The sequence below is a fragment of the Cyprinodon tularosa genome, unplaced genomic scaffold (assembly GCF_016077235.1).
Source record: "Cyprinodon tularosa strain WSP-4 unplaced genomic scaffold, ASM1607723v1 ctg323, whole genome shotgun sequence".
NCBI lineage: Eukaryota > Metazoa > Chordata > Actinopteri > Cyprinodontiformes > Cyprinodontidae > Cyprinodon > Cyprinodon tularosa.
Genome location: NW_024039034.1, coordinates 188,282 through 206,251, shown reverse-complemented (window position 1 = coordinate 206,251; position 17,970 = coordinate 188,282). Strand labels below are relative to the sequence as shown.

The 17,970-nt window shown below is 36.0% G+C and overlaps 1 protein-coding gene across 2 annotated transcripts in view; it reads left to right on the top strand.

Moving 5' to 3' along the window:
• Window positions 1–12,491, top strand: part of nkain2 (sodium/potassium transporting ATPase interacting 2) — a 134,660-nt gene extending 122,169 nt beyond the window's left edge. For both annotated transcript variants that reach the window (XM_038293261.1, XM_038293260.1), the window contains 2 exons: window positions 2,763–2,844; window positions 8,188–12,491. In XM_038293261.1, coding sequence (XP_038149189.1) covers window positions 2,763–2,844; window positions 8,188–8,197 — 92 coding nt within the window. In that variant the 3' untranslated portion in view covers window positions 8,198–12,491. The remainder of the gene's footprint in view (window positions 1–2,762; window positions 2,845–8,187) is intronic.
• The last annotated feature ends 5,479 nt before the right edge of the window (window positions 12,492–17,970 follow it).

Below are 17,970 nucleotides of genomic sequence, written 5' to 3'. Positions count from 1 at the left end.
GCTTTTGATCAAGAAATCCCAAATTTATAGTATTTTTTTTAATGCTTAAACACACAGTCTTCATATTAGCCTGTCTATATTTGGTTAAATGTCTGCTAGCGAGCTGTATGTCTTTTATAAACATCAGCAATCTTCTGCCATTTATCCTGCAGGAGATTTGACCTCTCTTTTCATTATACTAGTTTTAAATAAAGGTTGTTTTTTTTCTACAGACTGCTTTAAAATGTGAAGCACAAACCTGTGACAGAGTTAAAGCAAGAGCTTTGGGAAATTAATTTGTGTTAGCTCAGTTTTATCCTGTTTCATCCATTCCAAAACCACTTCTGATGTGTGCTTAGACTGATTGCACTGTTGCTGCTTCCAAGTGGCACATGTCTTGGTAACTGATTACTTAATCCAATCAGCTGCTATGCAGCTGGATGACAGTTTTAGGCCAACACAATGTACCCTGACCTTCGTGTTCCAGTTGTTTCATGGTAGACCAGAGCCTCAGTTGTTCCTGGGTCCGTTTACAGCTTTGCTACTGACATTGTCAAGGCTCAGAACAGAGGACATAGTAATGAGGCAACACAGACAGTGGGATTACTCAAAAAGCGTTTATTCAGATAAACAGGCTGCAGAGCTGCAGTAGCAGCAGCTAGGGTCTGAGGCAGGAAAACTCAGGAGAGGGAAAACACAGGTTAGTGACCATGTATATCTAACAGTGGAAGATTATAAACTTCAGTCACTAACCTGGTTAAACAGTTCAATCTGTGCCCAGAGAACAAGGTACGATCCATCCTGTGGGCTTCCAACGAGATGCGGCAGGCACCGCTCAGGGTGCTGCAGATGCAGCAGCCCCAGAGAACATGCAGAAGTCCGAAGCCAGGTCAGACAAACGGATCAGAACAGGAACAGGCAGGCTCAGAGGTTGAGTGGCAGAACAGGTAAGGATCAGAACATCAGAAACACCAAGGAACCCTAAAAACACTCTCACCACTGGCTAGAGAGAAAAAGAATAATCTAACCTTGATAACTGGATGCAAGCACCTTAAATAGAGGCAGGAGCAAGTTTATCAGACGAGCAATGATGAGAAACCAGGCAGAGGTTGACAGGTGAATGGAGTTAGTAATTAAGCCAGTCATTAGTGCCAAGATCATCCCCGATATCGGGGAAAAAATGTGAAAAATATTAACAACTTGTAATGCACATGATCTTGGAATTGGTAAAGATGTTGATTTAACAAATCTTTATCTAACCTGCATTAATCTAGAACTTTCCCTGGATTTTCACTGTGGTCTACTGATTTGTACAGACGTACTGGTATTGATTAGTTCAATGACTGCTGTAAATGTAATCCTGTTTTTCCTTGCAGGTAAAAGTTTCCTGCTTCAGTCAGTTATTAATAATGAGAAATAATTAGGCCTTGAACTGAGTTAAAGGACATACTTGAATCAGTCAGCACATGCTGTAGTTCAGCCTCATATATAACCTTTCTGTGGGCTTTAGTTATCTCCACCTTTATAAGGTTTGCTTTCTTTCTCTGTGTCTTAAAAAAAAAAAACAACAACTAGAAAACACTTTTAATGTTGGGAAAATCAACTTTGCCACTTGGCTTTCACAAGTCTGCCTTATTCTGTAAGCCGTATTACAGACATATATACCAGACGTATTCATTCTCCCGACAGGTTTAGGTTTATGTAAAGTTTTAATTTTACCTGCATTTTTCTTCATGCTGAAAGTATTTTTAGCTAGGTTCCTTTACTCTTATGGAGAAACAAATACTATAGTGATGATTGATGTTAGCACCAAAGTTATGTCAACACACTAACAGTGAAAACATACAAGGGCTTTAGACAAATTATAAGAAAGATTTAAACTGATTAATTATGAAAGAGTATAATTTTCCAGGTGTAATTATTTAAAAAAAAATGTTGAAAAAATTCTCTGAGGGATCTTTTTCTCACTTTCGATTAGAAACACTTCCATGTGTATGAATGATTTAAATATTACTCTTCTTACTGATAAATTGGGAAGATAGCATACATTTTTGTGTAACAGACTGAACTCAATATATAGCAACAAAAACCTGCTGCAATGAGGTTTATTTATCTCAACATTCGGTAGCACACTCCTTCCAACATTGCCATTCATGCTTGTTTCTGGAATGAAAGCACCTCTCTGTGCCTCCTTCTTGCCTCATCCTCCATTTTGAGGCTTATTTTCCGGTTTTAGTGCAGATTGATGAAAAAATGACACCTACTTTTCATCTCCGCACTGACATGCAAATTCATATTGTACTTGATGTTACGAAACCTTGCTGAATAAATGAGAAAGTGCCCCACTGATCAAGACATGAAACTACTCTTTTATGGAGCTCTACAACTTCAAAGAAAAAGTGAGAAAAGAAAAAAAAATGCTTCCTCTTTTCAAAAGTCTGGACTCTTCGCTTTAGACTGAAGAGAGGACCCACCTGCTGGCAGCTGCTCTGCTCAGGAGTCTGTGGAGCAATCCTGGTTAATTTAGGAGTTAAATGCACTCCCTGGGTATAAATATATTGCTCCATAATTTTCATTCTTCCTCTTAAAAATGGAATTAGATTTGCATCAAAGTGTTTTCATTCATGTGAAGCCAAATTTTCTCTGGGAGGCATTTAAAAGGGTACAAGATGTACCGACAAACACTTCTGTGGGTGTGTGAAGCTTAAAAAAATGATTCATCCATTGTAGGCCAACATAAAATCTCTAACTAACATTGTTTGTGGTTTTTTGTGTCTCTGCAGTTGATTTTATAGGAGGATTTGACTCTTATGGTTACCAGGGACCCCAGAAGACCTCCCACCTTCAGCTACAGCCTATGTACATGTGAGTAAGATTGGGTTCTGCTTGCTCGCCGTCATTTTTGTTACATTTGGCTCTAAAATATTACACCCATACAGAGGGGGAGGAAAATATCATGCACCGGTCAGCTACATCAATAAAACCACCAACTGGTAAAGTGTATAACATTGATTTTCTTGCTTCAGTACAAAGTTCTTCTGTAAGACCTTGAATGTCTGCATTCATTTGGATGTTGTTTTGATAAATACCACCCGCATAAAGACTACTTCAGTAGAAAGCATATGGCCGTAGCAACAGCTCTCTATTATAGAGGCCACCCGCTGCAGAACAATCCGCCATGCCATATCAGAGACTGCATAGAAACACGAAAAGCTTTCAGATTCCATAGAATTAAATCCAACAAACTCCAATGTTTACTGGAACAATGCTAGACATTGCAGTCTCCATGTCTGGCAATCAAAAATCAAAATCTCTAAAAAGATTTTTATGGTTATTGCTCAGATATCAGTTTGAAAATAATTCATTTTCACCATAAAGCATCTAATATGAAGCCAGTATGTGTGTGTGTAGTTTATCCTGTTTGGCCTTTCTGAATTCGATCTAAATTGCATCAAGTTACAACCAGAAACACTGGTGCATTTTCTTTATTTTTATGGAAATTATTTTAAAGTAAAATACAGATGTAAATGTTGACTTTTCAATTGAAATAGACCTGAAAAACTTTTCACAACAATTCCATCTGCAAGTCTTTCCAGGTATTATCTTGATTAGCTGGTCTTCTAAAGAAGTTTGGTCAGCGCAGATAGAGATAACTTTTAACCCCTAATTATCGATAGGATTATGACATGGACTTGGTTCCATTTAGTTTCAGTTTTTGATTCAGTTTTCTTTGACTATAACAAATTAAGAATTGTACTTCTGCTATGAGTCACCTATTCAGTTGATCTTTGTTCATCTAAGCTGTATATAATGTAACAAAAACCTATTGCCCTAGTATGAGTGTAGGAGGGAAACAGATCATGGTCATTGCTTTCATCGCTTCACACAGTCACTTTAAATGAAGCTGGCAGGTTTAATTAAAAACACCAAATCCTTAATTATTTTTTTCTGAAGCTACTTTTCATAATTAGATCTTTACTTCTGCACCCATTGAGGCAGGAAGGAGGATAAATGTATTTCTATGAGGTCAACTTTGTTGCAGCAGATGTGTGCTTATTTGAAATTTCAAGAGTTGCTTTAAGTTTCCTTAAGGTCCTTTCACCATTTATTGGACTGAAAGCCAAAAGGATGTTTCAAAAATGGCACAAAGTCAACATCAATCTCAAAGTCTAACTGCCTTACAGGAAGCTCTGAGCCATACAGATAAAGCTACTGCATTGTACCAAAGAAGGTGATGAAATAATGGTGATTTGGCTGATATGCAGCAGGCAGATTATCAATACCAGTTTGTATTAAGCAAGGACTAGAGCAAATCAGAGGCAGATGAAGAGGCGTAGAGTGCAGGGTGGATGAAGCAAAAGAGGAGAAGAGGACCAGAGAAACGGAGTGATGGATGATACGTTGGACTAAACAAAGAAGAAAGCAATAAAGGACTATTCTGTAGTTTTATATATCCCCTGTGGAAACCATAACCCAGATCATAAATCACCAGGCCTCTAAATAATGGCTTCGAACACAAACACAACCCAGCTGAGCTTCAAATACAAATATCTATGCACAAACATTGTGCACACACTCATCACTGCGCACACAGACATCCAGACAGTATTTGTGCTGATAGACAGCTTTTGCTTATAAACATGTTAATCCACGCGCACCAACCCTTAGACGCGCGCTCTCATCCACGAGCATCATCAATATGCTAACATTGTTCTCCAGCCGTCCTCCCCTCTGTTTGCTGTTTATTGCCTCTGGCCAGAGGGAGCAATAAAATAGCATCAACCGTCCCATCCCAAAGGTATCGCTCTGTGCTGCAGATCCACACAGACACACAACCATGACACATTAAGCTAATACAACAGTCAGCATCTCTAAAGAAATATCATTTTATTCAAATGGCTGACATTACCTGCTTGTTAGCCACTGTAACATAAGATGAGGAAAAAAAAACACATGACACCTACAGTTACACCTATAAATAATTCAATCCTCTTTGCAGTTTAGGTTTGCACAAACTCCTGATGCAACCATTCAATGGCCTCATTATTTAAATATGGTGGGCTTGAAATAAGAAGCCTGGACAGGGACGTTAGCCATACCACAAAGTCCACCGTGGCTAGGTTTTAGAAGAAGTAGAGGAAGAAATAGAGACTCTGTAATAGTATTGAACTATATTGAAAGTCCTTGTTGGGATTTAAAATAGATGGCAGCTGAATGCAAACCCAAGAAAATGAACACCCTGGAGGACTTCACCATAAAAGTAGGTTAAAATTCCTCAGGATGACGGCCAGAACCTTGTCTCTGGCTATAATTCATGTTTGCAGCAGGTTAGAACAGCTGAAGGCTGTTCCACAAATTGCTAAATATGCTTGTCATGAAGGGGTTGAATAATTCTGAGACCGCAGTAGCCATGGAATATTATTTTATGTTAAATTTAGTGCGACCCACTTAACTATAAGCTTTGTTTCAATAGTTAATTTTATATATATATATATATATATATTTTTTTTTTTTTTTTTTTGCAGCAGTATTTCTGGGCCACATTTATTTTTATATGATTTCATGTACAGTTTTCGACAGGGGCCAGCAGGGGCCAGTGCCCCTGTAGAACTGGTCCTGGTCCCTGTCATGACCCCTATACCAAAGATATAAAAAAGAATACATTTATCATAAGTAAATAATACACACTGGAACAGAAACTACAAATGATTGGTGCCTTGGACTAATTTAATGTTTGATTCTTAGGGTATTATTTTAATAATGTTTTAGAATAAATTTTTTTTAGCTTCAGTCATATTAAGTTTATTTTTTTGGTAAATTTGGTCCACATCTGCCCCTGTATGATTTATTTGTTGATTTTTCTGTCAAGGCTCTGCAATTCATTGTTTGACAGCAATGCTGCTTCTCTAAAATAAAATGCTTTGTTTTGTTTTTAAGTTATTTGGTATGATCTGTTTAACAACACTCCGAAAGGGAGCTGTCATCTTGGAAACCAAAGGTTCCAAGTTTTCTTCCAGCTCTTCCTCTTTCACATTTCAAAATCTGAGACAATGTACCAGTATATGAACATCCAAATCTGGGTTTTCAACATGGATAGAAAAGCAATATAAGTTATTTGGTATGATCTGTTCAGTGCATGTTCCATTCAGCATTAGGCATGGAATTTATTTTTAAAATCAAATATCTCGATAGTGCTAAAAACATTTTTGTGGTGTATTAAAATAAATCTGTAGCCCTCTGTTTCTCATATGCCCAGAATGTATCCTTTAAAAATGTCGAACTATGCCATCTGCTGAAATGTAAATGTAACTACAACTGCATTTCAGGAGCAATTGATGTTTTTATTTACTCTGAAACTAGTGCTACCATTTAGTAGGATTTCAACTATGAATATTGAGCCACTGTGTTCAGACTGTGTTAGCATTCATGAAAATTTGTTTCAAAGTTAATAAGCATAAATGAATGTACAGTTACAGCGAAGAAAGATAGGGTTAGGGTTTTGACCTATACTTTGGCTAAATGTTTGTTTTTAACTTTGCATGGGTGCAGCACTGTTACCTTGCAGCATGGAGGTTCCCGTTTCAATTCTTGTCCCCGGGGTCTTTCTGCATGGAGTACTCTGGCTTCCTCCTATAGTCCAAAACATGACTGTTAGGTTAATTGGCATCTCTAAATTGTCCTTAGGTGTGAGGGTATGTTTGGAGGGTTGTTTTTCAGACTAGAGAGCTTTCCAGGGTGTACTGTACCCTACCTTATGCCCATTCCTTGACGGAATAAGGGGGAGTGGATGGATGGATACCAACAAGTATCCTAAGAGGCTATTTATGATAATACTTTAAAAATATCACACAGTCAGCCATCAGCTGAGAAGATAAACACATGTAGCTAATGACGTGTTAATAAAAACTCAATAATATATAGCTATCTAAAGTATTATATACTTTAAAAAAAATCTAATAAATTCCTTGTTTGTTTGTTTTTTTGTGTGTTTTTTTACTTAAAATGTGGCTTGCTTTACATGAATGTTCCCTTACTCCGATGTGGAGTCCATGTAACTGATTGCTTTAGGTTTCAAACTGAAACAATATTGTGAGCATTTCGATGATAGCAGCTAAATCCATCAGAAAAAGGAAAAACCATGGCATGACAGCAGATCTGCTAAAACATGGCGACCCAGCTAAACTCTGGGGAATTCAATGAAGGAAAGAAGTGCATTAGTCAGTTGCAACCAGGAAGCCCATGGTAACTCTGGAGGCTTAAAAATCAGTCAACAGGACAGCTAATTAGGCTGCTAACTGGCCTTAATGGAGGGAGGAAGTTTCATTAAGTAAGAAATCCATAAGAAGTTACATTTTAAGTTTACTAGCAGGTGGTCTGGTCGGATGAGCCGAAAACAAAACGTTTTATATGCAAAATACTGTTTAGTTGTTTACAATCTAGTTCTTTAGACTCCAAACAACATGCACACTATCAAACACTGGTGGCTACATCATGTTGTGGAATGGATTTCATCAGCAGAGGCAGAGAAGCCTCAGTTAAAAGTTAGAAAACCCATGTATTATTTATTTTCTCCATTACAAATATGTATTTTGTTTGTAATGTTCTATCAAGTTAAATCCTGAAAAATATGCAGTGTGTTTTTCCATTTAAAGAAAATAAGCTCTATTGTGAATTTGTTTTGTGGTAATTTCAGGGTAGGTTTTCTTATAGTACTTCCTCTTTTGAGGCTGTGGACACTTATTATAAAAACATGCAAACTGCAGTCAGGAAAAACTCGAGAAGCTCTCTCTCTCTCTGTGATTCTGCATGTTCTCTGATGTATGCTTAATTTTAAATGGGAATCACTTGAGAGATCCGCTGCACCCATGAGATTGTTAAGACCTCTAGAGTGTTATTATCTCCCACAGAACACAGGGGACACAAGTGATTCTAATGTTCCCTTCAAGCCACATTATGTTGTTAAGCTTATTTGTCAGAGCAAATTACTAACTCAAGGATAATACTGAGCTAAATGAGTTGTATTGCACCTCATCATAAACCCGTTAGCCTTCTATCTTTGCAATTATGCTGCTTTTTTTCTGCTTTGCAGGCTTAAAAGTTCTCAGCATTTGACAATATCTTGTTTATACTGACCACTGTTGAAGTGAATACGTTTTATCTATAACTTTGCATAAAAGTAAATCTGTTTTTCTCTTCTCTTTTCTGTAGGTCAAAGTAAAACCAGAAGCCACTTCAGAGGATCAGCCTTACCAACGATCACTGCGTTTACCACTCCAACACTCCTCTAAGACAGACAGTCATGTAGACAGAGGATAGATCACACCCTTCATTTCTAGCTCCAAATACTCTGAAATCCTCAATCAGATGACATCCTTTGGCTCTGTCCACTGACGGAGTCCCTTGGGAAATGCTGACATCATGTGGCCAACCGTGATAACTGCAGCATCTCTCAGCCACACTGATTTCATGTTTTTGAAGCCCAGTCAGGAGCCAATATTATAATAGTTTTTTTAGTTTTTTGTGAGTGGATGTTTTGTTGTTAGAAAACACCAAGAGGTCGGATTAAGACTGGCTTTTTCTCAGGCTTTGTGAAAGAATTTTAAATCCTGCTGAAACTGAATCCAATACCTTCAAGATACAGTAATGAAATCCTCTGGTTTAAGATTTACATGATGACTGTCAAGCAGATATTTCTGACCAAAGACTTCGAAGTTAAACTACAAAAAAGGAAAAAAAAAAAAAAAGAAGAACTCCTGAAGTCTAAGGGAGCTTTTTTTTTCTGCTCTTGGTGCCTGACGGTTTGCGTAACAGACTTCCAACCTGGACCCTGCAATGGTGACTACCGATCAAGGAATGTCGGACATTTCTTTTCTAAAATCTAGTTTTCCTGCTGCAACTGGGAATCTTGTCATGACATGGAAAAGTGAATGCTCGAAGGAAGTCTGGGCTTGCTCCTTACCGGTATTTTATGAATGTCAACTAACAGTGTGATGCGATGACTTACAGGCTCTCAGCTTACAGATGCATGGGGACAAGATAACATGCATGCACACTTACACAGGTCCTTCTTACTAATGTGAATCTTAACAATGTTTACAAAGGTAATGCTGTCTACTTGACAGACAGGGGTGGATAGAGGGTCACTTTTTAACAGCAGTATTTTCAGACAACAGAGGCTCATCTTGCAGTCCTGCTTAAATATTTTGTCTTCCACTCAAGACAGAAGTATATCATACCTACAGTCCCTTGCAAAAGTATTAATAATACACGTTAATATGAGTTTCATTATTGTTTTACGTGACAGATGAGCACAAAATAGTCCAAAGCCGAGAAAGGAAAGAAAAAGGCGTATTTATGAAATCTAAAAAGTGCAGTTTGTTTTTCTTGTCTGTACCTCCCCTAAATTGGTTTCTTCCATTCACAGTTGTCCTTTGTGTTGGTCTATCATGGGAAATTTATATTAAATATTCTGTTGGCTGTGTCATGAAACATGTTTGAAAGTTCACTTTTTGCAAGGCAGTGTATTTTTAATTGCAAATTACATTCAGAATTTATTAAAACCCAATCAACCGGCAAAAAGGAATTGCTCAAAGCAGCTCTCCTTTGTTTCAAATGATGCTTACTGTATACACATCCCCAATAGAAAAGACAATCACACCCAGCTGTAGTCTCCACTTTTACTGAATCTTTAGAAGCACTTGGCAAACATACATTTTTATTTCAATTTTGACGACTGGAGAAAACATGACTTTTGAAAAGCAGCAGGGGCTGAATCCTGGGCAGGCTATATTTACCCCCTTTCAAATAGGCGGGAGGCGTAGCAACTCTTTCTGTCAACTCACAGCTCAAAAGTTTCAAGATGAAAGTGCCATCTGATTCCGATCATGAGCCACAGGCTGGGACCAAATACAGGTCTGCGATTCCTTTTCATAGTTTCCATGTTAGAAAAAAGTGAAGTTGCAAAAAAAGAAAATACAGACATACCAGATTTTTTTTTTTGCCTTCTAATCCTGTTGAAAAAAAAAACACAGCTAAAGTCTACAATTTTTTTGATAAACTGGACCAAAAGTTTGAGGCCTTTTGCTGAAGACATCCAGAAAGGACTGCTTCCCCGGTTCCTGTGCTGCACTGGCTCAGTCTGCAGTTCTCCTCAGCATTTTACCTGTTTTGTAACAAAACCTTGTGGTCTACTTTCCGAGTCGCTCCATCTTGAGGACAGAGACGACATTTTGTGTGTTTGCATGAGGTGTTTCCAAACTGTTGCATATTTAATCTCATGCCTCGTGTGATTAACTAGCTTCGTAATAAGAAAAAATGCAGAAGAAAAAAGAGGGAGGGAGCTATTGTTTGTTTGATGCTCCTCGGCTCTTTTTGAAGAGTCCTAAATGTGAACTTTGTGCTTTTTTGTTGTTTTCTATAAATAAGAGTCTGCAAAGTTTAGGAGAACGTAGGTACCGCGATGTAAAAATTATCAAATGTAACTTTGATCTTCTAGAAGTTTTTTTATTCACATGTGACAGTGTTTACTGTTTTTTCTAGTTGCCTATTAATGTATGATGTTGTGTATAAGTGGGAAAACTAGGTTTTATTTCTTCTAACTGTTCAAAGTATATAAATGGAGAGTTGGAGAAAAATAAAAAACAAACAGCAGAACTCATTTTTATACCAGTATCATCAAGACATTTAACTGAAAAATGGCCTGTTATGATTAATTTTTTATTATTCAAAATTGGATTTTTATTTTCTAACTAATAACAGTTAATTTCTTTGTTAGCCTCTGGTTGTTTTATTTTAAAGCAACCGACACTGTGTGATAAATATTAATTACTGCATTTTGTTCACAATCAAACAAACCGTCGAAGTTAGAAAGGTGTATAAAAGTGTGTGTTTGGGTGAGTTTGTGTGTGTGAGCTTTGTATTCTGAGTCATGGCGAACTGTAAACGCTTAACCCAGGCCCATCAAAATTCGGAAATAAATACAGTAACAAGAGTAATAGCTGAAGGATTTGTATAGATTTGAATCCTTACTGCTGTTAAGAAACTAAAAGCCTTTTGCACATGAATTTTCAACCCCATTACAACCTGCTAAAAACCTCTTAGTCGCTATATTCTTTATTGCAGTAGCATTGTCTCAAACAAGAATCCAAATCCAACATTTGACTTGAGTGCATTTGTTCAGTGTGGAAAATGTCCGACATCAAGAAAAAGCTGCTGTAATTGTCTCCACATTGAGAGCCCACCTCCTAATTTGACTTAATTAATTTATTTATGAATGCTTGAGTTGCTAAGATTTGAAAAATAAAAGTAGCTGTTTTCGTGTTTCCTCTGTTTTTCTTTTGTATCTAAATGTTTCTGTTTATCAAACAAATGCTAAGATTAAAGTGTGCATTAAAGTTAATCCAAATTTTATTTTGACTGTCGATTTTTATAAAGGGAAAAGAAGTTATTCAAATGAACTGGACATTATTTGGAAAAATTATTTCCTACCTTCCTAAGTAAAGTGTATTGAGCCATTTTTTTATGTAAATGATGCACATCTATATTATCAAGAAATCCCCTTAGTAGAACCTGTCTAACAACAGGAAGCAGGCAAAAAAATTTCAGGAACCAACACATGTTCCTTTGATTTAAAGAAATCCAAGATCAGGTCAAGACTAAAGTTCTTTATGTAGTTCAGTGTGGGAATGGTTACAAAGTTCTACCCAAAATTCCCTACAAATCTTATCAGCAATTCATTCAGGAAGCGACAGAAAGCTCTAACCTGACTGTGCTAATCTTGATGTGTATCATCCACTAATAAAACAATTAGTCTCAGCAGATATGTCTTTACATCTACGCTGTTACTTCTAATAAATGATGGTGATTTTAAAGTGACCTAATCAAAGCCTTAAACTCCAACACAATTTAAAAGCCATGCTTTGATCTCAAATTGACAATTTAATCTCAAAGTCCTCGAATATTGCTACATTAAACATTTCTGCAAAGAAGCGTGATTTTCTTTTTGCTCAGGTTGTTTTGCTGCATACTGACATTTTTAGTAATGATCTAGATTTGTCAAAAAGTAAAAGGAGGTAAATACTTTTTACACAACTAAACTTATGCCTAACATATGAATATTAAAAAACAAACCTGTTTAAAACGGATCAAAAGTTATACAATGTAAAAGCTAATACAGGGGAACTGCAGTTTTTAAAGTGAGTTTATTGTTTCTGTTGTAACATATGAGTTTATATCTTTGTAATGCCACATAGCCTTGTCCTTTAAACTATTACACATTTCAATGGAAATCTCTCTACTTTCTAAAATTCCCCAAAAGATGTCGCTAAAATGTTAAATTCAACTTATTTAACACGTTATAGTGATTTTCCTTATTTTGGTTCTGGGTTTATCAGTTACAGTTCGCCATAAACTATAACCATGTATGTTATAGGATTCTCTTTTTATGCTGGTTTTCCCACAGTTGACTGTACATAAACTAGACAGCTGGGATTAAAGTAGAGTGTGGAAAATGATTGGTCTGCTGTGTCGTCTGTTCCCTCTGTGCTTCCTCAGATGGCCTGCAGCACTGCTATAAGTATGATGATCTGTGCAGTAGAGTTCACTCTTCAGACACCTGAAACAAAGGACAGCCACCAAGTAGACTATTGATGGAGTTTGTTGCTGCAATTAGTGTTCTTAAAAACTCGTCTAGCTTTAAGGTGGCAATAAATACTTACAGTAAATCTGTTAGAATTGTGTTACTGAAGGAAAAAGCGTTTTTAATTGTTACTGCCATCCAAAAAACCCAACCTGTGCCATTAACAAAAAATAATTACAAAGCTAGGGACCAAATTTAAGGAGCAGTGTAGGTAGTTTGTTTTTCTTTTTCCAATGGAACCAACAGCAGCGGCCTTAAAAGTGTCAATTCCAGCTACTTTCTTCTCACAGCACTTACAGTGTTTGTGTAATGTAATGCGATTCGTGCTTTTTGAGTTAAGAGGAGATTTTTGGAGTGAGGATGATGCAATGGAAAGTAACCTGCTATGGTGCTAGATGGTTCAAATATAGTTCCTTGCTTCTCTTTGGTTTTTGCAGCACCCAGTGTGTTCTTGCAGTTGGAATATGTTTAAAACTGTCATATGCTGCTGTATAACACATTTCTGATTATAGGTGTTGTCTGCCAAAGTATCCATAACACTGTTTAGGTGGGTTGCAAACTGCTGTTCTGTGAAACTTTTTACATATTGCATTAATGATATAAAACAGTATATATTTTTCCTGCCAATAGAGCAAAAAGGCACCCAGCACAGAAGCTTAAATAATGTAAAGCAGAAGCATCATCAGGTCAAATGTGCAGATTCTATTAGGGTATATGTTTTGTGCATTTGGCAGAGACTTCTTTGCAAAGCAAATCACAAATGAAGACCTAGCAGTACAGTTCATATTTATATAAGATAGTTGGGAGAAAGACCACTAGTCAGGTTCTGTCAAAAGTGACTGCAGTGATATTGTAAGAACGGTAAAGAAAGAGGTTAAATGCACAGAGTAGTTCAGCCATTGCCAATAGGTAATAAAGAAATAAAAGTATATAAAACCTATCAAAGAACAAACAAAGAATTAAAGTTGGCCTATCAAATCCATGCATCCATTTATCTTATTTTGCTTATCCATCAGAGTCACAGGGAGACTGGTGCCTCCTGAATCCTAGTAATCCATGGGCAAAGGCAGGATACACCCTGAATAGATTTCCACTACTTTCAAATACATTGATATGTTATTACTAATTAGAGAAAAGATGAAGAACTGGAAAAGACGACTCCCTGGTTTTTCTCTGATGTAAAGAAATATCAGGAGCAGCATTAAAGGAGGAAGTGATCTAAATGATAATATTACATAAGTAAAGATTAATAAATATTTTTGTGAAAAAGGTTATTTTTTATAACAAAGATATAAGAGAAAAATAAAGATACTTTACTGCAAGTCGTCTCCCTTTTTGAAACATACAGTAATCCTTCCCTTGTTAAATAATGAATTTATGGTGTTGGCCTTATCTTAAACCCATTGACTCCTCCTTAAGACTTAAGGGCCCACTGGTGGAATGAAACATATTTTTTGGTTTGATTTCAAGAGCCCCACAGACTACTCCCTGACCTGTAGAATCAGGAATTACCTTCAACATAACCTGTCAGTATAAAATAAGCCTAGAAGATAGAAATAAAAAGCAGAGGATAGAAGAAAAAGCAACACAACATTCCTCCATGTACTGTATAGAAATATAAAAGGAAGAAGAAAGATAAAAACAAAAGCTTCCATAATCATTATATATTTGGCATAATGATAATAAACTAATAATTATTGTCAAAGAATGAAAATTAAAAGATGATTAAAAAAAAGCTGAAATTAATATTCAGGTCACATAAATGGCAATATCATAGCATAGCAGAATTGTACAAAACTACAAATAAAGATTAGAACCTTTAAGCGTGCGTTTTTTTATGTTGTTTAAGAAAAATTAAAGTTCTTAAAGAATATTATTTAAAAATGAAATGGCCATATTTTGTTCATCTAATGTAACGCAGAACAGAAATACCTATTTCAAATATCTGATCCAGATTTTACATGCAATAGGAAATACAGTGAGTGATTTGAGGAGAAAACTAGAGTGAGTGATGCAATAAGATGTTGTAAAAAAAAAAAAAAATCAGTCTGCTTAACTATATTTAGATTAGTCAGGCAGAAAAGAAGAAGTCAAGCCGACCTCCTCCAGTCGCCAGCAGCCCTGGACAGTCAGGGTCTTGCTGATAAGAAGTCCCAGTGTCTCTAGTCAGAAAGGTAAACACTGTAGGTTCCCAACACGGGAACATCAGTGTAGCACTTATGATACAACACTACACTTTGAAAAAAGCCTGCACTTAAACTGAGTTTGTGCTAATTCATTTTAAACAAGCTTTATTAGCTTTTAACAGTTTTATGAATCCCTGTTTTGTTTCTTTAGTACAACACTAAAAGAAATAATGTATAATGGGGAGTGGTGGTCTAGTCTTAAGGGAGTAGCTCCTAAATCCTGGAGAGGATTTTAAATCCCAGACTGTGACTCTGTGCTCCTAAGCAAGAAACCTTAACCCCACAATGTTCCCCTGGCTCTGTTAGCTTCTCCTCCCCAAGGGTTCAGTGTAGAGTATCATATGTTAGTTAAACGTTAAATCAAAATGTCAATCAACTGTGACTAAAGAATTTATTTATGTGCTGTTGATTACAGAGATTAACTTTGTTTGCTCATAAAGATTCACATGAAATTGGTTTAAAAAAATTGGAATTAATGAATTCAGTTACTACCTATTTGACCACTAGGTGTCACTCATAGACCACTTGTAAGAGAACATATAAATTCATTTTTTTAGATGTAAAACAATGAGCCTTGTGACATAGAATTTGTTTCTTTTAAGGCCAGTAAACCATGGCACACACTCATGCAGCCAGTGGACACAGGATATCTGAAAGCTACATGGAAGGGACAAGTAATCAAGTGTGGAAAGAAACAACAACAACAAAAAACCTTTGACACCAGTGCAAAGATCCACTTTCCCAATCCTTAGTAACACACACTGCATTGTATACCCTTCATCCTGCACCCACATTATTACTGTTTTTAGATCTCTTGAGCTATGTGGCAAAATTGATAGTCTAAAGTAATCCAAAGTCATATAAGGTCAAATAAAAATTGCAAATTTATTAAATAAATCTTATCTAAATAGGTAAACCTGCAAATCATTAAAAAGAATAATGCAAAAATTAAAGAAAGGTCACCAATGAAAGTCAGAAAAAAGAGAAAGAATGACAAAATGAAGGGATGTAGAGCATGGAAGGACAGACAGGACCCCTAAAAGGGAGGAATAAGGCTGGGGGACAAAGTCATAAGGATGGATGAAAATTAGACTGAAAAAGGACAGGCTGAGGGGAAAATGGAGGGACAAGAAAAGAAGGTAGGGTTTAGGAGAAGGTGGGAGGACACAAGGAAGCAGATTCAAAAGACATAAGGGAGAGAAAGAAGAACGAAATATAACACAATGGGATGGGGAACAAAGTCTAGAAATATAAAGATTTTGCCTATGTTATATTCATTTGCCATCATTATCCAAACCAGGAAAATAATTAGTTCTATACTTGTCTAGATAATCTAAAAACAGGCTTAAATTGGAAGCAAGCAGGCTTTCTCTCAGTTTTTCCAAAAAATGTTTCGACACCTTCCAGGAGCCTTTGTCAGTTCTGTCGGTTCTCACCAGATTATTCATACAGATCAACCTATATTTGAAACACTGGTGTAGTTAAACACCCAGAGGCATATCCTACAACGCAAAGTACATTCCAGGTCAGATGCAAATCAATGACCCACCCATCGTTCTCCTGGTCGGTGAGGTTGATTTTTATGAGTTTTGTGTTTGGCCATTTGAATAATGATCACCCTGTTTGTGTTACCTTCTTGGAATGAGTTCAAGGATAGAGTTGTAGATGATTGGGAGCTGAAACGGTTCTTTTAACAAAGATGACTTCCTTCATCCCTCTTTCTAACCATCAGCCCTCTCCGACCATGATCTGAACGTTTTTGTATTCAAAGGTGTGTCCTTAGCTATTGAAGTGCAAGTGTAGCTGGATCTTGCCCAGAACTGCTAGCTCTCCTGTGCTGTGACATGTGTTTGCGTAGTTGTTGTTTGGTTTCTCCATTGAAGGAGTGTTAAACAGTCCTTGCTGCACTGCACTGCATAAACAAGGCCGCTCAGCTTTGGTTTGAGTGTTCTGTCTTTGAAATTAACAATTTTCTTCTGTGCGAGTTGTTTTTGTTTGTTGTGTTTAGAGAAAATCTTATGGGGTTTAGCGCTGAAACAATTTATTGGAATAATCGTGATTAACAGATTATTGAAACAATCGTCAATTCATTTAGTAATTGATTAATCACTAACCGGAGTATAGAGACTAAAACATGCCTTTAGATTAAAGAGTAACATTCTTAGAGCACTAGATATACCAAAGAAAAAAAAAACATCAATATTTTGCATTTCAGATTTAAAACTTTTTTTTGTTCAACAATAGGCTCTATCCAGAATTTCTCAAGTGGCAAAGTTTTAGTTTCACCTGGTTTAATTTAGCAAAAAAAAAAAAATCTTCTTTTAGGAACCTTTTGCTATCTGATAGGTAGGCATCTTCTCTGGTGATCTTGATGTTTTTTTCCACTGAGTTGATATTTAATTGTTACGGAAGATGATTAGGGCCAGTGAAAACATAAAAAAAAGTTTACTGATTTTTACATTTTATTTTAGGTTAATATGGGAAAAAAGTGAGAATTCTGATATTAAACTCAGAAATTCTGAGAAAAGAGTCAGTATTCTGAGAATAAAGTCAGAATTTTGAGATTAAAGTCATATTTCTGATATTAAAGTCAGAATTCTGAGAAAAAGTCAGAATTCTCAGAATAAAGTCAGAATTATGACATTAAAGTCCATTTCAGCTTGCATGCTTTCTAAACAAAAAGGCTTTGTTGTGCTACTGTATACCAACCATATATATATATATATATATATATATATATATATATATATATATATATATATATATATATATATATATATATATATATATATATATATATATAGATAGATAGATAGATAGATAGATATATATAGATATATATAGATATATATAGATATATATAAATATATATATATAAATATATATATATCTATATATATATATCTATATAGATAGATAGATAGATAGATAGATAGATAGATAGATAGATAGATAGATAGATAGATAGATAGATAGATAGATAGATAGATAGATAGATAGATAGATAGATAGATAGAATTCTGAGTAAAAAGTATGAATTCTGAGATTAAAGGCTGAATTCTAAGAAAAAAAATAATTAGGAGAAAAAAGTCAGACTTCTGAGATTATAGTCTGATTTGGGGGGGGGGGGGGGGGTTAAAGATCGTTTGAGCTCCTCTGCTGTACAGT